Genomic DNA, 27,887 nt, shown 5'->3' with positions numbered 1-27,887 from the left:
ACATGCTTTCAACTGCTAGGTTGGCAGAAGCTGGGACAAATAACAGGAGCTCACTCCGTTACAAACTCAGCATCTTAGCCACTGAGCCACCATGTATGTATGTATGTATGTGTGTGTGTATATATATATATTTAAAGTCACAACCCCTGGTATGCCCCAATTATGGGAGGAAGCTAACTGCTTCCATTCTCTGTCAATCGGCTCTGTCAGTCGCAAGAGTTATTTATCAGCACAAATAAAACACACACACACACACAACCACACAACCACACAAACACACACACACATATATAATGTATTACTTAATTTATTACTTCATTCTACTCAAATATATATTTATGATGTTTGACACCACATTATTCACATGCAATAAACAACCAAAGGCTCCTACATTACCTTTATTTACAGGCTACTGACATAGACAGAGATGTTTTATTAGGATTGCAATTCCCAGATGCTATGTCAAGAACTAAAAATGGCTTTGTGAATGGAAGGCATCTTTAGATAATGGGTGAGGGTACAGGAGTATAGAGCAAAGGGTTATCTACATTATGTGGAGCAAATGTGGTTCAAACAAAATTTATTTGGTAAAATCTCTTATCAAATTAGAAATGAATGTTTTATGTCCATCAGTTATCAATAAGTCATTACTCTGGTTGCATATAATTAAATCTCTCGTAATGGCCTTTAATGGTGCATCACAGAGGAACAATTTTTTTGACCCAAAGTACATTAAATAGGCTAACTTACAGAATGCATCCAAAATCCAGGACCCATAACTTCCAAGGGAATGATATGTGGGAAAGTTGTGGCTGCTTCAGTGTGATCTTCATTTTCAAAGTTCCATGACAGATTTCCAGTCAGTCTCACAACCCCTTGCTTCCTCCCTCATCCCACAGCAGCCACTTACCAGCAGGCAGGGAAGGGAAGGGAAAGGAAGGGAGATTTCTAATGTTCCCTGCCAGATTCCCACAAGGAAACTTACATAGGGAAGCTGACAGGAAATCAGAAGTTGCACTCATTCCCAATGGGTATTTTTGCTTCTGTTTGGATAAGGACATATGACCCAACAGGGCACTGGTTGTCTAGTATTCCCTAAATCCCTTCTGAAGCAAGACAGTTTCCCTATATTTCTTGATATGCAGGTGAAACTCAAAAAATTTGAATATTATGCAAAAGTTCATTTATTTCAGTAATGCAACTTAAAAGGTGAAACTAATATATGAGATAGACTCATTGCATGCAAAGCAAGATAGTTCAAACCATGATTTGTCATAATTGTGATGATTATGGCTTACAGCTCATGAAAACCCCAAATCCACAATCTCAGAAAATTTCACCTGTACAGTAAAAAAGAATTGATAGTCTCGTGATGCTAACGATATGAGAGTCCTTAGTATCTCATTCAAAAATAGGCTTGCTCCAGGGGAGGAAAGCTATGGCAAATCTAGACAACATACTAAAAATCAGAGATATCACCCTGCCAACAAAAGTGCATATAATCTAGGCTATGGTTTTTCCAATTGCAATGTATGGCTGTGAAAGTTGGACCATAAGAAAGGCTGAACGTCAAAGAATTGAGGTCTTTAAACTATGGTGCTGGAGAAGACTCCTGCAAGTCATTTGGACTGCAAGATGATCAAACCAGTCAGTCCTAGAGATCAATCCTGACTACTCTTTAGAAGGTCAGATCCTGAAGATGAAACTCAAATACTTTGGCCACCTAATGAGAAGGAAGGACTCACTGGAGAAGAGTCTAATGCTGGGAAAGATTGAGGACAAAAGAAGAAGGGGACAACAGAGAATGAGGTGGCTGGATGGAGTCACTGAAGCAATAGGCGTGAGCTTAAACAGACTCCAGAGGATGGTAGAGGACAGGAAGGCCTGGAGAAACATTGTCCATGGGGTCATGATGGGTCAGACATGACTTCGCAACTAACAACAACAACAAAGTATCTCATTAAATATGTATGCATAATAGCTTCAGTTCTACAACTTATAATCCCCTATCTGTGAAGTGGGTCCATCCAAGAGAAACAAATTTAGAGAGGAAGAAGTGGTAGTCTCTTTTCACCAGTTTTATTCTGTAACTCCTCCCTGCTGAGCTGAGGCTCCAATAAGTCTTTCATGAGAAGGAATATGGGGAAAAGTAGAGATATAAGCTCAATGCCATCTCCAATCTTCTACTTTTTGGCATGGAAGGAGGATATTTGAGAGAATAATTTATTTGAAGGCCTGGATATTTAGAGAAGTTTATAAAAGTCCAGATTATTCTATACTTTGCAGAAATAGCTATGCATGTGCACATGTTATGTGTTATGTGTTATGTGTCATGTGCTATGCATGTACACATTGGCATTTTTCTTCCGACCAACCACACAGCCGCACAGTGGCTCGGCAATCTACTAGGCACAAATTACATTTTTAAATTCTCCATTCAATTTCTGGCAGAGAAATTGGGCAGACAATTTATCCAAATTTTTCTAAGAAAGAGTCTTCCAATAATCCTAGAAGCTCCTATTAGCACTACCATAGCATCACAAGAACCAAGGTGGTGCAGTGGTTAGAAAGCAGTACTGCAGGCTAACTCACTGTTGACTGCTAGTTCGATCCTGATGGGCTCAAGGTTGACTCAGGCTTCCAAGGTTGGTAAAATGAGGACCTAGGTTTTTGTGGGCAATATGCTAAACCGCTTAGAGAGGACTGTAAATCACTATGAAGTAGTATATATGTCTATTGTCTAAGTACTATGGCTATCACAACTGAAAAAGCCCACGTAAATTTCCCTTTTGATATTTTTCCTTAGGATTTAATTGAAGTGTGAGAAGCCATGTAAACAGCATATCATTGGAGAGAAGATTGGATGATATATACATCTTTAGCTACATCATAACTGAATAAATACAACAATATGACACTCATATTTTCCATGACAATTTTACCAGAATCCTCTTCTCCTTTGAGAACAAATTTTCTTCCATCAAATTGAATGAGTTAGGAGTGGGGAAAGGTAAGTTCTCTGCTCAACAATTATAGCTGTCAACAGCAGGTTCTCATATTACTGCACCCAAATTCATCTCCAAAAATAATAAGAACTTTCTATGTGTAGCCACTAGTTCCACAGAAACAAAGGTATCCTTCAGTGATTTTTCAAATAGAAAAGCCTCAAAATAATTAATAACTATCTGTACCTTCATTCTTCAGTGCTATCAATTCACAGGAAGCTGGTCCTCTGTTATACTGAGTTTTTCTTTCTTTCTGTATAAAAGACACAAAGAGAATAATAATTTACTGTATGGAGGAGGACAGGAAGGTCACAAAGACAAAAACTTGACAGAAACAGATCATTTTGGTGAAATTTTGATGCTGGCAACATGGGATATTCTCTGAATTCTTCTAACAGCAAATTATTCAATGGTAGCATAGTTCATAATTCCTCAGATTGAAGATCAGTTCCTTTTTCACTTAAGAACTGTCCTTATTTACCATCTTGTGAAATCAATTATATCCTCTGTGTTTGGTATCATTGCTGCCACAGGAAAATTGTGTGTGTGTTAAGAGCAGTGGTCACCACTGGTGGTCCATGAGAAAATGTTGGTGGCCCCCAGAAAAATTATTTGCATTTTTATATTTCACTAAATACTATTTATCATTTTTAAAAATTCATAGTGGTCCGTGAGATTTAGAATTATGAATTTTGTGGTGCCTGAGGTCCAAAAGGCCTCTAACACCTCTGTGTTAGAGGCAGAAGCCACCAGACTGTTGCTAAAGTTCAGGTTTCTCCACCACATGTAAAGACATTATTGGTACACAGCTAGCTCATCATGTTGGAAAAACATCTGCTCTGTTTTGCCACTTTTGAGGCAAAGGTCATGAAATCTAGGCAGAATTTATTCCGTTTATTTATAAAACATTCTATTGTTCATGGTAGAGTACCTATTTCCTGGCAGGAAATGCCAGACTTTCCCCATAAAGAAACAGCATATCCTTGGAGTTCCCCTACAGGGAGATCACAAGCAAGGTTTACCAATAGATTTATCTAATAAATTGGGCTTAACTTGCTAAGTCTTTCTTAAAGATGAAGGCATCAATCACCTGTTTCTTAATACCAAGCATAAAGACTTCTAACTCACTGGTAAGCAGCATGTTAAAGATTCCACATTCGGTATCTGGCATCTCCTGGTAAGGCTTGGAAAGACTTCCTGCCAATCAGTTTTGGCTATATACTTAGGCTGAAAATAGCTGAGATGTAGCATGGTCTGAATCAGGACTGTAAGAAATTGTCTACTGTTATCTACATCTTTGCCATGAGTTAAAGTAATGCTCCCTTTGATTGTGACAGACTGAAGCATCACACAGCATCTCACCGCTGTGACATGGCACTGGGTATCCTTAGGGAAACTAAGTTATCATTTCATCCATATGTTTTATGTTATACTATTAAGGTAAAGCCATATTGTTTCTCCAAGATGCAAATACATTGTTTAAAATGTATGTGTTTTTTTTTTAAAAAAAACCAGACTATTCACACATAGAACAAAATATAGTGCCTGGTAGAAGCAAATTACAAGAATAAATCTTATTCTGCCTTTAACTATAGGTGTTCACCTTGTACATATAGCTGAGTTGCTTTTCTCCATATTGCCTATGCTTCATCACGTCCCGGATGCTATGAAAAGAAGAACTGCTAAGAACTGCTCACAGAAGGAGATTTTTGATAATATTGGACTGCTGCAATGAGCTCTATATGGAGCTGCCTCTGAAGAAGATTCAGAGGTTTCAACTAGTGAAGAATGGGGTAAGTAGTGCTGGCTCTTTGGCACATGTATCACTACTACTTTGTGAGGTGATTTTTTTGCTGGTGCCCAGTGCCAATTCAAAGTGTGGGTTGTCACTTTGAAAGCCCTTCATAGCTTGGGACCAGGTCACTTGAAGGACTATTTATTTTTCTGGATGTTTCTACTTGTTTCATCCAGTTTGGCAGGATGGGTAATTTCTGGGTCTCAATGGGACCCTATCTATTTATTAGATTTTGAATCCCGTTTTTATAAGTAACTCAAGATGGGAAACATATGAAATCCTCCTCCTGCTTTCCCACAACGTCAATCCTGTGAGGTGAGTTGGGTTGAGAGAAGGTGACTGACCTTAAGTAATCCAGTCAGCTTTCAGGCCTAAGACCCAGGAGGCATATTCCACCTTGTGGATATTCTTCTTTTGGATATTGGGATGCCCTGATCTGGTTTTGCACCTGCACCTGGGGCCCCGAGTGGGTAAAAGGTGCTGTGTCTTGGCTGTGCAAGTGACTGTTGGTTGTGATATCTTCCTCAGCTGCCGTGCATTTTAATTTTTGTATTGGTGGTTGGAATTGTTAATTTATTTGAAGATTGCTTGCTGCCCAGAGTCATTTAATGAGATGGGTGGCCATACAAATTGAATAAATGTTTGAGTAAACAAACATTGCAATAGTACTGTACAAAAATAAAAACAAAAACAAAGGAATGGAGGGAAGGAAGGAAGGAAGGAAAGAAGGAAAGAAAGAAAGTAAGTAAGTAAGTTCAGTGTCACTAAATCACATAAGAATCAAACCTAGACTCTTTTAATGGCAATTGCACTCAAACAAACTTTTGCTACATTTCTGAAAAATGTATGTGAAACATTTGCTAGGAAAAAGCAAATAATTTCAGTTTCAGACCAGCCTGAACAGTAAGCAGTGAAGTTATGAGCTTAGCACACCAAGCAATATACAAGTAGTCCTCAACTTACAACTGGTCACTTAGCAACTGTTCACACTTATAATGGACATATGTGGGGGCTACTTGCAATTTGGATTCAAAATATGAACAGTTGGGCCCTCGCAGGACCATGTGATCAAACTCAGCAACTGTTTGAGCATTCCATGGCCATGTGACCATGTTGTATTCCATGGTATTCCATGTGACCCTGGTTTGCTGAAAACTGGCATTTACTTCCAGTTTTCAGCAAAACCACACCCATAGCATACCATTGGTTGGTTAAACTACTGCGACATTTGCTTAACAACTGCATTGGCCACTTTATGACCGTGTCATTCATTTAATGACACTGCAAAAAGGGTCATAAACCTTTGCCAATTTTCACAACTTACGAAGAGAACTTGACAAAGATTATCTGTTTATCTGACACATGGTTTACTGCAGTGTTTCTCAACCTCAGACACTCTGCTGGCTGAGGAATTCTGGGAATTGAAGTCCATCTTAAAATCACTGAGGTTGAGAAATACTTCTACTGAATTAATTGCAGAGTTGAAATAGACACAGAAACAGCCTGAATAGCAGATGTGATTAAATGGGCTACAATGAACTTGGACCATTGTCTTTCCTACTCTGGGGTCACATTGTGAAACCTAGAGAGTTTTTAAGAAAAAGATCCTTGCACATCTGAAAACACACAAATGGATTGTAACATCCACCCTCGTATTCCCTTTAGTGGACTGCGAAATATGTTCAGCTTCCCTTTTCTTTTTATTTTGCATTCTGCTTTCTGTCCTTGCAGCTGGCTCCATCCTTTACCTTAGCTGAGCTGAGAAAATCCCCCACCCCAATTCCCTTAAGGAGTGTCGGGAAAGGAGCAGCTGGGAAACATGAAGGAGGCTTAAGAAACTGACAAACAAGGGACGAGAGTTTGGCATTGCACTCCACTGAGCCAGGGTGCAACGCACACTTTCCAATAGTTGTGCCAGACGCCTCCCCTTAACCCAAACTTCACATCACATATGCCCATAATTCTCCTGGAGCAGCTAGATAGCCAATCACAACACACAGCTGGGCAACCGGGTGAAGCCCAGCTGGTAACTCAACAATAATTTGCTGCTTTTTATAGCTAACTCCAGAGGTTGAAATCAGGGTGCAGAGTGAGTGCACTGTCCTTGAGAAGACAATAAATTATCACTGGTTTTTGGGCAGAATCTCAGTCCTAATAATTCCTCCAAATATTTGGCACTCACCCATATCCAGCAGAGGCTGCAGTTCAAGCAGCGATATCATCAGTTCAGGAATGCTTTTTTTTCAGCATCCACTGTTTTTACCATCTCCTTAAGCTTTGCTACTGTCAGAGTTTCCATCTCAGCCTAATTTTAAATAAGGATGTATATAAAGACTTAAGATTTTGATTTTGGGGCTACATCCATTTTGCAACCAAAGTAGCAATAGCAACAGCACTTGGATTGATACACCGCTTTACAGTATTTTATACCGCTTAACAGTACTTTGCAGCCCTGTCTAAGCTGTTTACAGAATCAGTATATTTCTCCCAACAATCTGGGTCCTCATTTTTACCCACCTCGGAAGGATGGAAGGCTGAGTCAACTTTGAGCCTGGTGAGATTTGAACTGACAAATTGCAGGCAGGCAGCAGGCAGCAGAAGTAGCCTGCAGTACTGTACTCTAACCACTGCACCACCATGGCTCATTCAAAGTACCCACCTTTGTTGCCCAGGAAAGGAGAAACATTAGTACAAAACATTTTCAAGAAGTTGCGAGTTAGGAAAAACTTAATTTGAAACATAAGGGGGGAGGGAGGCACAGACAAAGCTGGGTACTGTTTATTCTGTACATGACAAAATTGTCTTATGTTTAAAGTGATAATTCCTAAAGCCTCTTTCTTTGTGGACCACTGTGCAGTCAGGAGGATATAAGGCAAATTGAGACACGATAGTTCTCGACTCAGGACGACAATTGACCCCCAAATTTCCATTGCTAAGAGGCATTTTTGCCCCATTTTATGACCTTTCTTGCCACTGCTATTAAGTGAATCACTTCAGGTATTAAGTTTCAGTAACACAGTTGTTAAGTGGATTTGGCTTCCCCATTGACGTTGCTTGTCGGAAGATCACAAAAGGTGATCACATGATCATAAATACATGCCAGTTGCCAAGTGTCCGAATTTTGATCATGTGACCATGGGGATACTGCAGTGGTCGTCAGTGGTGGGTTGCTCTTACCGTCGCTACCGGTACGCTGCTCGTGGTCTCTTTGTGCACATGCCGGACATGCGCTGCATACACATGTGCAATCCACTGCCGCTGCGACAATCAGTTGCTTGTTGGGCTCGCGCAGGCGCCGCATGCAGTGCATGCAGGCGTACATTTCCATTTCCCATAAAAACAGCAATAGAGGGCAGGTGGGCGGGTGGGCGGGTGGGTCAAATGAGCCACCGTACTGGTATGCTCTCAGCTTCTCCTGGCCACTACCCATACAGCCGTACCGGGCCGTACCCGCAGCAACCCACCACTGGTGGTCGTAAGTGTGAAAAACTATTATAAATAACTTTTTTCCCAGTGCCATTGTAACTTTGAATGGTCACAAAAACAAATGGTTGTAAGTCAAGGACTACCTGCATTATATTTGTTATATTGTGTCTGCTGATATCAAAATGTAACATCAGGGGGCAATGAAATAACATTATTTCAGTACAGGTAGCCCTCAACTTACAACGGTTTGGTTAGTGAGCGTTCAAAGTTACGACGGCACTGAAAAATGTGACTGATGACTGTTTTTCGCAGTTACGACCTTTGCAGCATCCCCATGGTCACATGATCAAAGTTCAGATGCTTAGCAACTGGCTCATATTTATGACGGTTGCTGTGTCCCAAGGTCATGTGATCCCCTTTTGCGACCTTCTGACAAGCAAAGTAAGTGGGGGAAGCCATTCACTTAACAACTGGGTTACTAATTTATCATCTGCAGTGATTCACTTAACAACTGTGGCAAGAGAGGTTGTAAAATGGAGCAAATGGAACAAAACTCGCTTAACAAACATCTCACTTAACAACAGAAATTTGGGGCTCAATTGTGGTCATAAAGACTACCTGTATACAGAATAGATGTCAAATAATTTTGCTAGGCTGATTGTGCTTTACATAATACAGTCTCCTATTTAATCTTCTGCAATCATGGTACTACTGCTTAGACCAGGGGTCAGCAATCTTAAACACTCAAAGAGCCATTTGGACCTGTTTCCCCACAGAAAAGAAAACACGGGGAGCAGAAACCCTTTCCCATGCCTGACTATTTCCTGAGCAGCCACAAAACTAGCATATGTAGTTGAATTAAACGTTCTGTTCTCTTCTGAAGCTTTTCTTTTCTTGGATTTATCCATGGTTGGCCTTCCAGGGTCAAAGAGCTCAATAAGTCACGTTCTGGCGGGTGTCACATATTTTGAACAACAGGGAGCCGCAGCAGAGGGATGAAAGAGCCACATGCGGCTCCAGAGCCGCAGTTTTCTCAACCCTGTCTTACACTTATGGCTGGCTAAAGCACAATCAAATTCAACTAAGGGGCCAGATTTTTTTTTTTCATGCTTTATGTGCTAATCTTCCAACTTAAAGATGGGTGGAATGCATGAAAGAAAATGACCTAAGCGTCCCAACAATATTTAACAGACTAGAAAAAGATGGAGCTGTAGGTCAGGGGTGGGTTTCGACCGGTTCGCACCGGTCCCTGCGATCCGGTTGGTCGCCGAACCCGGAAGTAAGTAACTTCTGGGAACGGCAAAGCCCCCCCCCGCCCGCACACCCGCGCCCGCTCCTTACCCAGTTTTTTCGAATTCTGCGCTTTCCACGCATGCGCAGAACGCCTGCGCGATCCTCCAGGAGCAGCTGGAGCATCGCGCAGATGCTAGTACGCATGCGCACGCCGCGTGCGCGAGGACGCCGCGTGCGTGCACGAGGACGCCGCGTGCGTGCGCGAGGACGCCGCGTGCGTGCGCGAGGACGCCGCCAGCCTCGTTCCAACCGATCCGGTTGGAACGGGGCGAGAAACCCACCCCTGCTGTAGGTCCAACCTAAACATCTGAGTTTGCCAATGAGATTACACTTGGCAGAGAACTAAACAGTAATAAGAGTTGGAAGGTACCTTGGCGGTCCTCTAGCCCAACCCCCTGTGCACACAGGAGACCTGTACTAGGGATTCTAACCACCGAACTGCCGACCTTTCTAATCGACAAGCTCAGTGTCTTAGCCACTGAACCACTTACAATGTAACTATCTCCTAGGTGTCTCTATACATTGTGCATTGCATATTTCTGAACACGAGTTTCTCTCATCCTTCCTCCAGATGTATCTGAAACCATAACTCACATCATTACCAGCCCCCACCCCACCCATCCCCATTGGCTGGCTAAGACTTTCAGGAATCGTGTCAGGAGACAGCTAAAGTTGAGAAAACCAAATTATTTCATTCACTTCATTCACCAGTTACGTTTACAGCCGTACAAATGCGATTTTTAAGCGGTACTTGAATTAGGTCTAAAATTCCTAATCTGTAGAATAGCCCTTGATGATTAAAAGCCATAAAACAGATATTCGGCCACTCGGTCTTATATTCATATCAGCTAATACTCAGCCACAACAGAATAGGCTTCATTCCATTATGTTTGGTGTGCTATAAATCTCTGAAGAACTGCATAGGTTCCTCTGTGAAAAATGACAAACAAGGAGGGGATATGATAGCACTCTTCATATCCTGAAATAATGTCACATAGAGGAAAGACAGGATCCGGTTCCTCTCATTCCAGACTGCAGGAGATGGTGTAATACTGACAATCAGAGGCAGAAAGTGATTGGGAGGAATGGTTAACTTCTCTATTTAGCCACTGCAAGAGAGGGAGAGGTGTGTGTGAGAGAGAGAGGTGAGAGAGAGAGAGAGAGAGAGAGAGAGGGAGGGACGGAGGGAGGGAGGGAGGGAGGGAGGGAGAGAAGGCAGTTGTGTTCCAATTGGTCTTTAAGTGTGGAGACCACTTAAATGATAAGGTATCATCTCTGGAAAATTCCAGTGTAGAAATCTCTTGGCATAGCGTAGCTTTTACTGGTTTTATGCATTAGAAATGTGCCAGACTGCAATTCCCATCATTCCAAACAAGCATAGTGGCTGTCATAGTTGGGGAGAGCCGTAACGTATTATATTCTGAAGCCAGTTGGTCAAGTGGTTAAGGCACCAGACTAGAAATCAGAAGATGGTGAGTTCTAGTCCTGCTTTAGGCATCTGGGAGACCTTGTGCCAGTCATTCTCTCTCACTTCATCCCACCTCGCTGGGTTGTTGTTGTGGGGAAAATAGGAGAAGGAGGAAGGAGTATTAGTTATGTTCGCAATCTTTAGTTATTTATAAAGATACTAAAGGTGGGATGCAAACAAACAAACAGATATTAAAAGTCCTCGCATGGGGACAAAATGGATTGTTCCGTGGTAGAGAACAATCAATCATTCAATAGTCTTTGATTGTAATTAAAATGCATTGACTAAGATTGTTCTAGCAAGCTCGATTCACAGATGAATTAGAATATGTATACTCTAAAAAATATGTATTTATATTGTGACTGTGGGTGGTTTTTGTTAAGTATATAGCGCTCAATCTGTATACCATATATTCCAGGCTGTAGAACTACAAAAGTTGTGATTTCCAACTAGCGTGATTGGAGACATATTTGAAGTGTAGTCAAGTACTTCTTGTAATCTAGGCTAAGGGGATGGCTAATATAGGAAGTCATTATCTCATTTTATTTGGTTATTCAAAACACATTTAAATGTATATTTAAAAACACAATAATACAGGTGAAACTCAAAAAATTAGAATATCGTGCAAAAGTTCATTTATTTCAGTAATGCAACTTAAAAGGTTAAACTAATATATGAGATAAGACTCATTACATGCAAAGCAAGATAGTTCAAGCCGTGATTTGTCATAATTGTGATAATTATGGCTTACAGCTCATAAAAACCCAAATCCACAATCTCAGAAAATTAGAATATTGTGGAAAGGTGCAGTATTCTAGGCTCAAAGTGTCCCACTCTAATCAACTAATTAAGCCATAACACCTACAAAGGGTTCCTGAGCCTTTAAATGGTCTCTAAGTCTGGTTCAGTAGGAAGCACAATCATGGAAAAGACTGCTGACCTGACAGTTGTGCGGAAAGCCATCATTGACACCCTCCATAAGGAGGGAAAGCCTCAAAAGGTAATTGCAAAAAAATGTTGTATGTTCCTAAAGTACTGTATCAAAGCACACTAATAGAAAGTTATGTGGAAGGGAAACATGTAGAAGAAAAAGGTGCACAAGCAGCAGGGATGACCACAGCCTGGAGAGGATTGTCAGGAAAAGGCCATTCAAAAGTGTTAGGGACTTTCACAAGGAGTGGACTGAGACTGGAGTCAGTACATCAAGACACACCACACACAGACGGATCCTAGACATGGGCTTCAAATGTTGTATTCCTCTTGTCAAGCCGCTCCTGAACAACAAACAATGTCAGAAGCGTCTTACTTGGGCTAAAGAAAAACAGACCTGGTCTGTTGCTCAGTGGTCCAAAGTCTTCTTTTCTGATGAGAGCAACTTTTGCATCTCATTTGGAAACCAAGGACCCAGAGTATGGAGAAAGAATGGAGAGGCACACACTGCAAGATGCTTGAAGTCCAGTTTCCACAGTCTGTGTTGATTTGGGGAGCCATGTCATCTGCTGGTGTTGGTCCACTGTGCTTCATTAAGTCCAGGGTCAACACAGCCGTCTGCCAGGTGATTTTGGAGCACTTCATGCTTCCTTCCGCAAACGAGCTTTATGGGGATGCTGACTTCATTTTCCAGCAGGACTTGGCACCTGCCCACACTGCCAAAAGCACCAAAACCTGGTTCAATGACCATGGGATTCCTGTGCTTGATTGGCCAGTAAACTCGCCTGACCTGAACCCCATAGAGAATCTATGGGGCACTGCCAAGAGAAAGATGAGAGACATGAGAGCAAACAATGCAGAAGAACTGAAGGCCGGTTTGAAGCATCCTGGTCTTCCATAACACCTCAGCAGTGCCATAGGCTGATAGCTTCCATGCCATGCCCCATTGAGGTAGTAATTGCTGCAAAAGGGGCCCAAACCAAGTACTGAGTACATATGCATGCTTATACTTTTCAGAGGTCCAATATTGTTCTATGTACAATCCTTGTTTTATTGATTGCATGTAATATTCTAATTTATTGAGATTGTGAATTTGGGGTTTTCATGAGCTGTAAACCATAATCATCACAATTATGACAAATCACATCTTGAACTATCTTGCTTTGCATGAAATGAATTTTATCTCATATATTAGTTTCACTTTTTAAGTTGCATTACTGAAATAAATGAACTTTTACACGATATTCTAATTTTTCGAGTTTCACCTGTATGTGATCAAGAGATGCAGATGCTTAACCACCTAGTAAGATCTCAGACTCATGTGAAATTTTATGCTCTTAGCTTCCTTGGCCACTACAATTCAAATATATCAATTTATATTGCTATGATAGCTTAGTATTTAATATACTATCACAAATGGTAAACTATCTTTCACTTCTTATTGTATTGTTAAAAATAGCAGCACAGCTGTGTGGGTTAAATGCAGGTCTGTCCTATTATTTATAAAATGAGGTGGGAGACAACTTTGCAACTATGTTAAGAGGAACAAAGTCTCTTTTTTCATTTTTAGGTTACTAACTTATTTATTATTGGACTTATTTGGTCACCCATTCATACAATGTCGCTAGGCATCTCTCAACAATTCATGAAACATAAATAAAAACATGCCCTTCCTCCCAGGCACAAGAGCAAACATCCTAGCCCAATGCTTGCATGAAAAGCCATGTCTTCATAGCCCTCCAGAAGATTAAAAGAGTAGATGTTCCCCTGATGTCCCATGGGATAGTGTTCCAAAGGACTGAGGTGACCTCTTCTGCTTCATCTCCCCAAGTGCCTTTGTTAACTAAGGAGAGACCTAGGCTATGCTGGAGAGGAAAGGTAGCATAGTTGATCCAAAACCCAACTCACCCCCTCATTCTATGCAGTGACTAAGACTTCAGCCACAATATGCATCAAACCTTCAAGAAGTACCCCAAGCTCCCTTTGGAACTCATCTGGGTCCACCAGTCACTTGAATGGAGCAGTCATCCAAGCACCTGTGGTGCTTTAAGAGTACTCTAAGAACTCTAGGGACACTCTAAGGCAGTGATGGCTAAACTTTTTGCCATTGTGTGCAAAAAGCAGGGAGAGCGCAGGGTGTGTGTCATGCACAGGCATGCCCACACCCATAATTCTATGGGCGTGACCCTCCTGTGAATGTGCATGTGATCCCCGCCCTTCCCCCGCTTTTGGCGCACGATGGACCCGTTTTTCCCCTCCCCAGGCTCCAGAGGCTCTCTAGGAGCTGGGGAGGGCGAAAACGGTCTCCCCCGCCCCGCCCCCTGGAGACCCTCTGGAGATTTCAGGAGGCCACCTTGAAGCCTCCAGAGGGCAAAAAATGGCCCTACGGGCAACCCAGAAGTTCAGGAACAGACTTCCGGGTTCCCTGTAGGGCTGTTTTTCACCCTCTGGAGGCTTCAGGGGGCTTCCATGAAGCCTCCGGAGGGAGCAAAACGGCCCAATGCACAAACCAGAAGTCCATTCCTGAACTTCCGGGTTACACATTAGATTGTTTTTCACCCTCCGGAGGCTTCAGGGAAGCCTCTGGAGGGTGAAAAACGGCCAAAAATGAAGGCTGAAGTCAGCTGGCCAGCACGTACATGTGTGCTGGAGCTGACAGGGCAACGCCTCGCGTGCCCTAAGAAATGACTCTGCGTGTCGCTTAGGTTTGCCATCACGGCTCTAAGGCTAATCAGAAAGTGATGTGACTATGACAAAGAAGTGATGGAATGCATTAGGCCCTCAGTTATCTGGATCAGACCTGGTGGCTCCTGAACTCCTGAGATGCCTATTGCTTCACGTCCAGAGAAGTCAGATTAAAGACTTGCTGCCAACTCAGCTACCGAGTTCTGCAGCTCAACCAGATGGGTTGCTTTGCAGCAGGGAGACTGAGACAGAAGCAACAATCTCTGGAAGCCAACTTAAAGAGCCTGATACGAATCACCAACTTAAAGGTTCTGACACCATGACTGTGGGCAGTGTCTCTGAAAGGAGCACGGTTGCTCGAGTGGTTGGGATCCTGGATTGGAGAATATCAAGCCTTTGTTCGAGATCCGACAGCTGTTGTGGGGCAGGGTGAGTTCCTGTCCTTTGTACCAGCTCCTGCTGGGGGCATGTGCCCCCCAACTGGGCAACAGTGATGTCTCCGGCTAATCCTTACAACCCAGAAGCATCTTGGTTTTTCTGACATGAGTGCAGCAGTCCATTTACCATGGAGTCCCAGATGAAAGGGCCCATCCAGCCACTCTGCCCCTGGGTCTTGGTTGATACCCCACCCAAAAACCAATTGCTTTGAGATGGACAACCTAGAAATTAAACAAACAAACAAACAAGAATCCAGATAAACACATCTCTGAGAAAAGAACCCCTCCCTCTGTAGTTGATAGGGGACCATAGATTAACATTTCCTATTTGGGTATCCCCCAACTGTGCTAGACTCTAACTTCAACACTTGTCCAGCAATTCATGTATGCTTGGTATAGATTATAGGGTTTGTAGTCCAAGACATCTGGAAGCAAGCTAAAAACTGAGGCTATTCTAAGTCTAAAGATCCAGTAAATCATCTCAGATACAGTAAAGAAACTTCATTAACTGGAGTCACAAGAATGCAAGAAAAATTCCTTCAGAATTTTTTTGTTCCCACACATTTTGTCCTGTCTGTGCCTTTTCATTTCTGCCCTTTTGTTCAGACTTTGCCTGCTTACGTTTCATAAAACTCTTGCTTGTTACAGGATTGTTCCTCAGTAGTGCAGGATATCTAATCTGGTTCTGGAATGAGGCCAGCCATCTCTCAGCCTTTCTCCCCACCAGGGATCAGACTATAAACACACGTTGTCTCCCCCTGTGCCAGGCAGCTGAATTCCAACCCCTGATATAAAGTAACACTACAATCCTCTGGGCAGCTCAGCCAGCATTCCTCTCGCTACAAATCCCCGTGGGCTTCTGGCTGTGGCACCAACACAATCATTTCCTTATCTTCTTCTCCTCTAAGAAACAAAAATAGATGACAGAGCCTACACCCTTGAAATGGCAAAGAAGCTGCTACATGGAATATTATGACAGCCCTGCCCAAACAGCTGGTTCCTATCTAGTTAGCTCACACAATCAAACCTTCTCTATTTCAGTAGTCTGGTCTGGTCATAATGTTAACCTATAAATCATGGTTTACCAACTACAATAGTTGGAATTGCACAACACAATCAAAGCAAACCAAAGAAACAACATTCTGTATTGGATACTACCAGCTGGCCCTAAAAAGTTTCTTGCACATGTTTATGGGTTTGGTTCAGGGGTGGGTTTCTCGCCCCGTTCCAACCGGATCGGTTGGAACGAGGCCGGCGGCGTCCTCGCGCACGCAGCGGCGCGCGTGTGCACGCACGCGGCGCGCGCATGCGTATTAGCGTCTGCGCGATGCTCCAGCTGCTCCTGGAGGATCGCGCAGGCGTTCTGCGCATGCGTGGAAAGCGCGAAATTCAAAAAAACCGGGTAAGGAGCGGCGCGGGTGTGCGGGCGCGCGCGCGGGCGCGGGGGGTGGGCTTCGCCGTTCCCGGAAGTTACTTACTTCCGGGTTCGGCGACCAACCGGATCGCAGGGACCGGTGCGAACCGGTTGAAACCCAGCCCTGGTTTGGTTCATTTCGGTTTGCTGTGTAAACTACAGTTGTGTAGGTTGACACGATACAGTTTTGAACACTCTCACAATTACCAGCTCACCTGCCATCGCTAAACACTTTGGAAGCAGAACACACAGATTAAAGGTGCCAATTTGACACAGTTGATTTAACTCAGAGATCAGGGTTTAGTAGATTCATAACAATGCACTAAACCCAAATAAAGAAATTATGGCTCAAGATGTTGTATAAAACAAAGGAATCCTGAGTTACGGCTAATTTAGTTGCCCCACTATGTGAGGTGAAAAACTCTGCCCTGCCTGCCACTTGAACTAGCCTTGGACAATTGTGGAGGGTTCCACCACAAAACCGCGGTAGACTAAAGCACGTGTGACTAAAGCGCGGTGACAAAACCGCACCGTCAAAACCGCGTGACAACAGCGCGCCGACAACAGCGCGCCGACAGAAGCGCGCTGTAACATAACCCTAAAAATAACCCTAAACCTAACCCTAACCCTAAACCTAAACCTAACCCTAAACCTAACCCTAAACCTACCCTAAACCTTACCTTAAGTTAAATCGCGCTTCTGTCGGTGCGCTGTTGTCGGTGCGCTGTTGTCGGCGCGCTTTTGACATCGCGGTTTTAGCGTCGCGGTGTTGTCGGCACGCTTTTGACGTTCACGGTTATGTCGTGCCACGGTGGCGGAGAGAAGAAGAGTACATTGTGACATCATCATGCAAAGGACATGATTTAATGGACTTCTATCAGACCTCAGGATGCCATTGCATCATTGTGCTATTTGTGCAGTGATATAGTGGGTGCATGCTAATCTTTTGACATTGCGAGTTGTTATGGATGCAATTGGTTGCAAGGGGACAAATGATTAATTCCATTGAATCTCGCCTGAGCCTTTTTTTAAAAAAAGAAGATACAATTTTAAAAAATCTCTGATAGTAAAGATCAGCTATACAAGGACAAAATAGAACAGTGATGGCGAAACTTTTTGTTGTTGGGTGCCAAGAATGTGAGTGCCCGCACGGAACCCATAATGCAAACCGCACCCCCACATGCGCATGCATGCACAACCCCCCCTCCATGCTTCATCCCCCACGCACCCCACAATGTTCGCCTCCAAGCTGAGCTTGGTGTTTCCTGCTATACCAGGCAGGGGAGGCTATTTTTGCCCTCCCCAGGCAAAGGAAAGCTTCCAAGGCCTAGGGAGAGCAAAAATGAAGGCTGAAAATCAACTGGCCGGCGTGTGCCTGCGCACTGGAGCTGACGACTCATGTGCCGACAGATATGGCTCTGTGCTACCTGTGGCCCACATGCCATAGGTTTGCCATCATAGAAATAGACAATGCATGATGGAAAATAAAATAGCTATCACTAAATGTACTCAGCATGGAAAAGATACATTTGTGTGAATCTCTTCACATAAACTTTTGAATAATTGATTTCCTCTCTGTTCTTCATCCAAAATACATTAAAATTAAACAGTTGAATAATAAAAGCTATAGAATGTGGCACCATTAATCTTAAATGGTACTCAATGGTAACTGTTGGGATTGCATTCACCCTTCCCAATGTGGTCCCAGCTTGGAAACGTTGTTGTAGAGGTTTATCTTCTAGTTTACTTCATTTCAGAACAGAGTCAAAGCAGCATGTCCTAATGCTGTCCCTGATTCTGGACTCAGATATGTAGTTGCAACCAGTTCACTAGAAACCTCCTTCTCTTCCAGATGCAAACCTCTGTGCATTTCTGATGCCCTAGAAAACATGGGGGGGGGATTAAAAAGGGAGGGGAAGGGGGCTGAGAAGTAGACCTGCATCTGTGCAGACTGCAAAGTTATTTATTTCCTTTGGAATATAATCGGAATAAGGTACATATCAATTATTTTTTAGGCGTCAGCCAAATGGGCTGCAGGATACCTTTGGCTTTGCAATGGTATTGATGATTAATTGACAAAATCAGGAGCAGGCCCCAAAACAATTATGTATTTACCACAGTTTTTCCCTTTCACCAGCACAAAAAATAAAATACATTTTGTTTCCAATCTTAATAATTTGTGGGCAAAGGATACACTTGATAAGGTATGGCGTATTTTGTAAGGGTTTTGTGAGAAATCCTCACCTGATTTGTCATACATAAAAGTAAGTTGAGTCCATTAATACCAATAACCTAAACTCATGGTATTTTCCAGTTCCTGTTCTTTCAAAGGAATCCTCCTATTCTGGACCTCTGCCTTTCACATGATGGTTTTAAAACAGAGCAGTGATGCTTACATTTTCGGCACCGAATGCCCAAACCGGAACACAAATGCATACGTGTGTATGTGGTGCTTGCACATGTGTGCTGGAGTGCCGGAAACCCAAAGACCAGCGGTGCACACATGCCTGTATTTTGGGCCATTTTCAGGCCCTTTTTTGGGTGAAAAACGGTTGGAAAACGGCCATGGTTTTGGGCTGTTTTTCGAGCCATTTTCAGGCTGCTTTTTGGGCTGTTTCCTGGCTGTTTTCCGGCACCCATGAAGACCAGATGGCTGGTGCACATCTGCCTGCCCGAAACCAGAAGAGCAGCTGTTGAGGGTACACGTGCCCACAGCGAGGGCTCAGTGCACCACCTCTGGCACACGTGCCATAGATTCATCACCACGGACATGGAGTAATCTGGATGTAAGTTTCTCTCAGAGTTCTTCCGGGTTGGTACATAACTGTTTTCACTGCATGTAGGAGATTAAAGTATTATGCAACTGAGTTAAGCATATTTATTGAGAAGCAGATTTTTTTTACAGGTGCACATTGCCAAAGAGAAGACGGGAAAAAACAAGACGTTCCTTAGTAACTCAAAGCATGGATTCCAAACACAGAGAACAACAGGCCTGTCTTTTTGGATTTCTTTTTAATCTGAGAAATGGGAAAAGTAGGTAAAGGCAAACATAGGCGTTTCTGAGCAGAATGTGATTATTTTGAATATTTACGGCTACAATGGCTTTTTGCAAAGGTTTGCACCATCGTTTTCACGGGGCCCAAAGTTCAGTCAGGTGAAACACGGCCTCAAGTAGGGATTATGTGTTCACCATACGAATCAACCAATAATCGATCAATCGTGTTTCTGCTCATGGGCAAAGCATTAGTTTTGTCAGTAATTATGGTGGATTTGTGTGTGTGGTTTGATGATCGGGAATGTGGCACTTCTTTTTAGAAACAGAGATTTGCATCTTGCAAAACTCTTTCATCTTCACTGTGCAAGTTAGGTACAGAACAAAAAGACTAACCAGAGTTTTTGTTTGTTTGTTTTATTATGCCTTTGAGTCAGTGTTGACTCCTGGCAACTGTCTGGAATAGTTCCTGCAGTTTTCTTGGCAAGATTTCAGGTGTGATTTGCCACTGTTATTCTCCTAGAGCAGACAGAGAGTGACTGGCCCATGGTTACCCACTTGGCTTTATGCCTAAGGTCAGACTAGAACTCACGATCCCTGGAATTCTAGCCTGGTGACTTAACCCACTGGTGTCAAACTCGCCATGGCATGTTGCCATTACGTGACATTTTGCCACTTTCACAAAGCTGGAGTGGGCATGGCCTGCGCAAGATGCATCCGATGGGCGGGCCGCCAGTTTGACACTCCTGACTTAACCCATCTCCCTCCCTCCCTCCCTCTCTCTTTCTCCTCTCATTATTTCTGCACACAGTTATACTTAAGAGTAGCAAGTGAGTCAGAAGCAATGGCCCATTTGAAAGAAGTAAAGTTAGTCCTCGACGTGTGACTGCAATTGAGCCAAAAGTTTCTGTTGTTAAGTGAGTTTTGCTCACCTAAAGTCATTTTATGACTTTTCTTGCCATAGTTGCTAAGTAAATCACTGCAGTTGTTAAGTTAGTAACATGGTTGTTAAGAGAATCTGGCTTCCCCATTGACTTTGCTTGTCAGAAGGTCGCAAAAGGGGATCACGTGATCTCGGGGCACAGCAACCGTCATAAATATGAGTCAGTTGCCAAGCGTCTGAATTTTGATCACACGACCATGGGAATGCTATAATGGTCATAAGCATGAAAAACAGTCACAAGTCACTCTTTTCAGTGGCATTGTAACTTCAAACAGTCACTAAATGAACTGTTGTAAGTCGAGGACTACCTGTAGTGAAGAATCAGTCCAGTGGTGAAGGAGTTGCTGGAAAGGAAAGGTGGATGTTTTGTTTGCTATTTATTGGTTTTATAGATGGATTTCATCATTATATGCATTTTTATTTCACGAGAATCATGCTGTTTAGAATCAGAAGATTAGATAGTGTATCAATTTTTTCTCCCATTTAATTATGGCTGATTTTTAGAGACTCCCTGGACAAGTCCTACAAAGTTTTCAGAAGTGGTTTGCCATTGCCTCCTTCCTAGGTCTGAGAGAGAGTGAACTAGCAAAGTCATCAATTTGGTTTTGTGGCTTAGGTGGAACTAGAACTCACTATCTCCCAGTTTCTAGCCTGAAGCTTTAACCACTACACAAATGGTTCTCACTTGAGTTTAGTATGTATTTATCATTCAGTGTTCAAAATGCATCATTCTCATATAGTTCATTATAACTAGCCCTGTAATATGTCCCATAAATACTGTATTTTGCTAAAGAATTTGGTTAAAAAAGAAAAAGCTGCACAAACTTTTAAAATCTAACTTTACTCAAAACTTTTTATATAGATTTTATACAACATAGCCCTGTTGCCTAGTAAGACTTTAATTCAAGATAACGACTTCTATAAAAAGTTAGTACCTTGCCACTCCATCAAGCTGCCCTTGCTCATATCTTTAAACTAAACAAATACATCCTGACCCCAAAATAAGCATGATGGAATTACAGGCACTGCTATTTGCCTGAAAATGTGGTTGGAAGCATCGTTTTAAATACAAGATAATAGCCTGGTAGAAACTTTCTTGTTTAAAACAAAGGAGAAGGTTAGTGGAATCTTCACTGCCTGTTCTACAATTTGAGATAGATTTTATTTTTATTTTTCCAGTTGAAAATTGCATACTGATGTTGCTTCTTTTCCTAGACATCCAACAAGTGTAAATTAGGCCTTGCCTCTGGATACTGAATTCAAAATAAGTGCCCGCATTATGTTAACAGTCCATTTGGAAAACCTCGGATAAGTTTCTCAGTGTGGCATAAACATCCACATTGTGTTAAAATCCTGGTTTACTCAGCACAATGGCAAAGACGACACCAAGGAAACATACATTGCAGAAAAAACAATTACTAACAACCTGCCTTCCATTGGGGACCTGTATACTGCACAAGTCAAAAGGGGGGCTGTGAAAATATCTACAGACCCCTCACATCCTGGACATAAATTGTTTCAACTCCTAACCTTAAAACGACTATAGAGCACTGCACACCAGAACAACTAGAGACAAGAATAGGTTTTTTCCCTGAATGCCATCACTCTGCTAAACAAATAATTCCCCCACCACTGTCAAACTATTCACTAAGGCTGCATTACTATTAGTCTTCTCATTGTTCCTATCACCCTTCTCCTCCCAGTTATGACTGTAACTTTGCTGCTTGTATCCTTACGATTTATATTGATTGTTTCCTAATATGATTTGATTGCTTATTTGTACCCTATGACTATCATTAAGTGTTGTACTTATGAGTCTTGACAAATGTATCTTTTATTTTATGTACACTGAGAGCATATGCACCAAAGACAAATTCCTTGTGTGTCCAATCACACTTGTTGCCAATAAAGAATTCTATTCTATTCTATTCTATTCTATTGCGAAGTTTGCTGGTTCTAGCTTAGTATGAAGTCAGCTATTGTGATTTGTAAATCCTGGTTTATAGAAGACCCTCTTGGTGTGAATGCAGCCTATAAATATTAGCCAAGATGTTTCTAAACCGATTTAAAAAAAAAACAAAACTACCGTTTACTGAATTAAAGGCGATTTAGTGAGAAGTTAATCTGGGGCGGGATGTGCGATCACGAGCAACAGACCTCTATGCGCGATCAGGTAGAGACACACAGATTTCCTTGGGGGGGGGGGAAGTAACGGGAACTTCACCCTAGACTCCCATCGCGAGCCTTACAAGCGAGAAGCAAACATCCCTTGGACTGTAATGTATCTCTTCTAAAAGTTGACTTGGCCGTCGGCTGTTGCAGCCTCCCCCTCCTCCCCCCCCCTCTCGCATTGTAGCTGGAAAGGAGGGCTCCCTTTGTTTGCTAGGGGCGAAAGGTCCGTTCGACTCCAGCCATCGTTCGGATAATCTGCCTGGTTTCGGGGCGGAGGCGGAGAAGAAGAGAAAGCTTGAATAGCCGCTGAATTTGTTCACACGCACCCACTTGTCGCTGCTGCGGTCGCAAACTTCTGGGCTTTGTTGCTAAAGAGCTCCTTCCTTTCCCCTTCCCGGACGCCTCGCCCGCCTCCGATTCGCGAACAGATTGAAGTTCGTGGCACTACAAAGTGTGTGTGTATGTGTGTACGTGTGTGTACACATGAATGAGTTTGCAAGAAATCGGGGGGGGGGGAAGACTCCACACGCCCCAATTCATCTTCGGGACCGATACCAGGGCTGTCAAGAGAAACCAGGGTGCCAGCCCACCCCGAAATGCCACCCCGGCAGCCCCGAGTAACTTTTCCCGCCCCTGCCCCGCGCGCTTTTTTTTTTTACCTTCCTTCGGGCTCCGCAGCAGCCCGGTTTACTCTCCCTGCAGCCCATTCCTCTTCGCTTGTGTGGCTGGGAAGGAGTCCTGCGGGGGTCAAGGGGTTAAGACCAAGGGCACCGGCGGCAGCGGCAATCCTCGCCGTCCCAGCTGCCGCCGCCAGCGGCGGCAGGCGAGGTCTCCATCTCGCTCGCTGCCTCCTCTAAGACCCTGAAACGGAACCTGAAAACAGCCCGTTTCAACTTCATGCTTAGGCAGCCGAGCGCCGTAAGTATCAGAAGAAAAGCCCCTGTCGAAAAAGTCTGCCGTGCTTTCGTTTTCGCACAAAACAGATACCGCGGTCAGGTCCCGCTGTCCAGATGGTAACCTTTCCTGGTCTGAGACTAGCAACTAGTCCACCTCGGCTGATTCCTCCCCCCCACCAGACCTTAATTAGCGCTTGGATGGGAGATCATTTGGAAATCCCTGGGGATTTAAACTGGACAGTTGAAAAAGGAACCCAGAAAAACCAAAACCAGCAAATCGGCTTCCTATTGTTGCCAAGAAAACCCATGAATTTGTTACTGCAGTTCCTTATCATTAAGTTCAACGTGAAAGAGACTTTATTTTTGTCTTAATGATATCATGATGTGTGTGTGTGTGTGTGTGTGTGTGTGTGTGTGTGTGTGTTGCATTTGTGCTGATAAATAAATAAAGGGAGACTAGTATAGATCTATTTCAAGCTATTTAGCTCTCATCAGCTAGCCATACCCTTACTGGGAATCGAACCTGGGCTGTATTACATATCAGGCAGTTATATTAGCCACTATGTAATACAGCCCAGGTTCGATTCCCAGTAAAGGTATGGCTAGCTGATGAGAGCTAAATAGCTTGAAATAGATCTATACTAGTCTCCCTTTATTTATTTATCAGCACAAATGCAACACAAATGTAACAAAGGCAACAGTAAAAATAATGGCTTTCTGTCGTGATGATCTCTTGTGATGAGCCGATAGACAGAGAAAGGAAGCAGTATGCATATTTGGGCATACCAGGGGTTGTGACACAATACGTATACGTATACGTAAACATATACATATACATATACATATACATATACATATACATATACATACACATACACATACACATACACATACACACATACATACATACATACATACATACATACATACATACATACATACATATATATATATATATATATATATGCATTCTAAAATTGGTTTTACAGTATCTTTTTTTATTTTATTCATGTATTCTGCACTTTCTTCATGCCTCATTCTGCTTGGGTTCCCTTTTCAGGTAGAAACACGGAATACAAATCCAACCACACATTAATGAATTGATTACATTAGTCTGAGATGAAGTTATTAGCAGTATCATCTGCAGCAAACCACAGTGACAGTAAAATGATGACACACCCAATTTAGCCATTACAGACTTTCATCCTGACATTTGACCCAGGTACTTAAGTGGTGATTTGTGTGATGACTTCATTATGCAGATGCTGTCATTTATTTCCCATCCTATGGACTCCAATGACTGCTACATAATAAATTGGTGCATAAACTGCTATATAAATTGGCATTAACTATTTGTGCAAGAACTTGTTCATGTATTAGATGAAAACTTTCACCAGAATCAACCTCTTTGCCTTTAGTGGTAGCTTTGCACCAAAATTCCAGCAGGAAACAGCATACAAATAGCACAAAAAGGGTTTCTAAGCCATGTGTGCCCATTATGCTGCTGCTGTTATGATTTGGGCTGAGCATGTTTTGTGAACCAACCACTGTGAGTAGTAAGCTCTGGTTTATGATGTAATGTGTTCAAGGAATCTGCTAATACAAAAGTTACATTTATTTATTTATTTATATCCTGCCTGATTATTTGCATATTAATAACTTAAGGCACACACCTTGATTTATTATAATTTCCAACACACCTTCCTGCTGTTATTTTCCTCACAACAACAATATTGTGAGATGAGAGTCTTCCAAGGTCACCTAGCCAGCTTTCATGATTAAGGCGGGACAAGAACCCATAATCCCCTGACTTCTAGCCTGGTGCCTTAACCACTACTGGCACATTAAATTGAACCTGCTAAAGCAGCAGCGACTTTTTTCCATTGTAGGAAGTTATCACCCAGCCCTCTCCCAGAAAAATGAAATATCCTAGGAAATATTGAAAAGGCAGAATATTTCTCTGGATGTGAAAAGAAAGGAACATGTTTTAAAAGACAGAATAGCTGCCTGTAGCTTCCTGCCCATCCCCACTTTGTTAATGGGCCATTAAGAAGACCAAGCTAGTCCACTTTACATAATAAAGACTTCTCCACCTCAGTTACAGGAAAGTATGATAATATTGGCCCCAACTGACCACATGGCATCTGAGAACTCAACCAAACCTGGATTCAAAACACAGCCTAGAGAGTTGCCCCTGCATGGCCCCGTGGGAGTCTGACAACCAATCAGAATACATTTCTTACACAGGAACAGGAAACAGAGAGGTGGGACTGAACAGGTTATAAAAAGCTTAGCAAGCCCCTCCCTCAGCCCTTCTCTTCTTCTCCACCAACATTGAAGCATGCGATCACCTTTTCTGTTCAGGACTCAAGCCATGTGGTCGTGTCCAACAATAAACCATCTTTCCAAGCAGCCTCCATGTCTCCAGTGTCTTTTTCCCCACTTGGAGCCGAACCCAGAAGGACATTTCTTTGATCACCTTTTTCCTGATCACACAGAAATCTGAAGAATGCCTGACTGCTTCAAGAAAGCAGCAGAAATTACATTTACATTCTGGCAAATGTTTCTTCTCCCTCATTCCAAACCACACACAGTCCTAGTGTTTGCCAGTTACTGCCGTTTATATATCATGACTTGATGTTTAATGTGTGATATGATGCATTTCCAGTGTTCGGTTTATCTGAAACAGGCTGCAATCAGTCATCATTCAACTTAAACTGAGCCACCATCCTCTAAGCCCTGGTCTGTCTATTGAGGATAGCAAGAACGGACTGCCTGAGCAGAATTGGGCCCGTCTCTACAGGGAGGACTGCAAGAAGGCAGAATCTCTCAGTGAGAGAACACATAGCTATCCTCTTTCCATCTTGGCTCATTGATATTCATAATCCAGAACACTGGATATGGACATGGGGGTTTGCTGGGCTTGACCGCACTACCCAGACCCCACCCTTGTGGGCTGTGGTCCCTTAGCACTGTGGTCCTCTCCTCTTAGTCCAGCCTAGTATTCCCTGCAATACGATCTGTCACGTCAGAGGTTGAGAAGGCGGGGGTTCTGGAGTAGGCAGTGTTGTGGTTACTGACTTCAATTACAGGAGCTTTGTTTGTAAGTTGTTGCCATTTAAAAGAGGGGGGAGGGTTAGGCAAGATAAGATTTCACCCCTTAAGGAACTTCCTTCATCAAGAAGGATAGGGAAGTCTTGCTTGGGAAGAATCCCAGGGAAAGGTACAAAGCAGTTGCTTGTTGCTACAAAAAAGGAAACTGTTAAATTATCTGCATTTAAAGGATCTTTGAATTATCTAGAGGTTTATCTTATATTTCGAGTTTATTTTGATATATTGGATATATTGGATATATTGGAGAGAGGGGGAAGGAGGGAGAGGGGGAGAGAGGGAGAGAGAGGGAGGGAGGGAAAGAGGGAGAGGGAGAGAGATTTCATTCTGCTTGCCCATGTTCATGACTCTATTGAAAATAAACAGATCTATGTACCTACACAATTTATCTTTTGTATATATATATATATATAGCTTGTTTTGCCATAGCTTCTGTAAGAGCGCTGTTGTTACGGAGCAATCAAATGGTTCAGAACTGGAGCTGGAGCATCCGTCTGTTTAAACGAAATGCTGAAGGCATCGTGAGAAACGTCAGAATAGAAGAAATTAAAGTATCTCAAAGGCTGTTTAAAAGGCAGGAAGTGAGGAAGACACGAATCCCTTGCTGAAAACGAAAGAAGAGCAGGTGCAAACTGAAGAGAGGAAAAAAAAGGCAATAGTTGGCTCAGCTAACTTTGGGTTATTCGGTTTTGGGGAATTGAATGCAGTCTAAGAAAGCTTTGCTGATTGGGAGCAATGATGGCCCCTTAAACAAAGATATCCTTGCTTCTGTGCCTTAATGGAGTAGGCAAAGTTAGTGCAAAGGTGCCTGGTCCCTTCCTGAACTATGTGGCAAAAGATGCCACAGGGATGAGCTAAAGCAGATGAACAGCTGCTCAAGTGCTGTGGGATCAGAACAAACCCTGTGGAATAGGATACTCCACCTGGCGGAAAAATGTGGAAGTGCAATTTAATCTGATTTAAAACAAAGTATTCCCCTTTAACTTTAATACTATCCCCATTCAGTACTACCTGGTCTAGGCATTCAGCCCGCTGTGCCAGTGTGGTCTAGTAATGGAAGTGAAGAATGAGCACATTTAAATTCTAGTCCACCCTCAGCTATGGCCGTTCTCTGAGTAACTTTGGGCCAATTCTTCTCTGCTGGCTCAAGCTACCTTAGAAACATAGAAAATTGGCAGCAGAAAAAGATCTAATGATCCATTGAGTCAGCCCTTTGATTTTATTTATTTTTGTTTTACTTTCACTTTATTTTTTAAAATTATTATTTTTATATTTTACTTATTTTTTTATTTTTATCAAATGATGGACATGTGCTTATCC

At 42.6% G+C, this 27,887-nt stretch overlaps 1 protein-coding gene across 1 annotated transcript in view; it reads right to left on the bottom strand.

Moving 5' to 3' along the window:
* The window catches only part of CCDC69 (coiled-coil domain containing 69), a 37,960-nt gene extending 14,491 nt beyond the window's left edge, over nt 1-23,469 (bottom strand). The window contains exons 1-2 of the mRNA XM_014067163.2: nt 23,220-23,469; nt 3,192-3,258 (exon numbers count right to left, since the gene is read on the bottom strand). Coding sequence (XP_013922638.2) covers nt 3,192-3,258; nt 23,220-23,267 — 115 coding nt within the window. The 5' untranslated portion in view covers nt 23,268-23,469. The remainder of the gene's footprint in view (nt 1-3,191; nt 3,259-23,219) is intronic.
* Between the last annotated feature and the right edge of the window lie 4,418 nt (nt 23,470-27,887).

The sequence above is a fragment of the Thamnophis sirtalis genome, unplaced genomic scaffold (genome assembly GCF_051295495.1).
Source record: "Thamnophis sirtalis isolate CommonGarterSnake01/CBP01778 unplaced genomic scaffold, rThaSir2_p1.2 scaffold_3, whole genome shotgun sequence".
NCBI lineage: Eukaryota > Metazoa > Chordata > Lepidosauria > Squamata > Natricidae > Thamnophis > Thamnophis sirtalis.
Note: the sequence above shows the minus strand (reverse complement) of the source record. Positions and strands in the feature narration are given on the sequence as shown.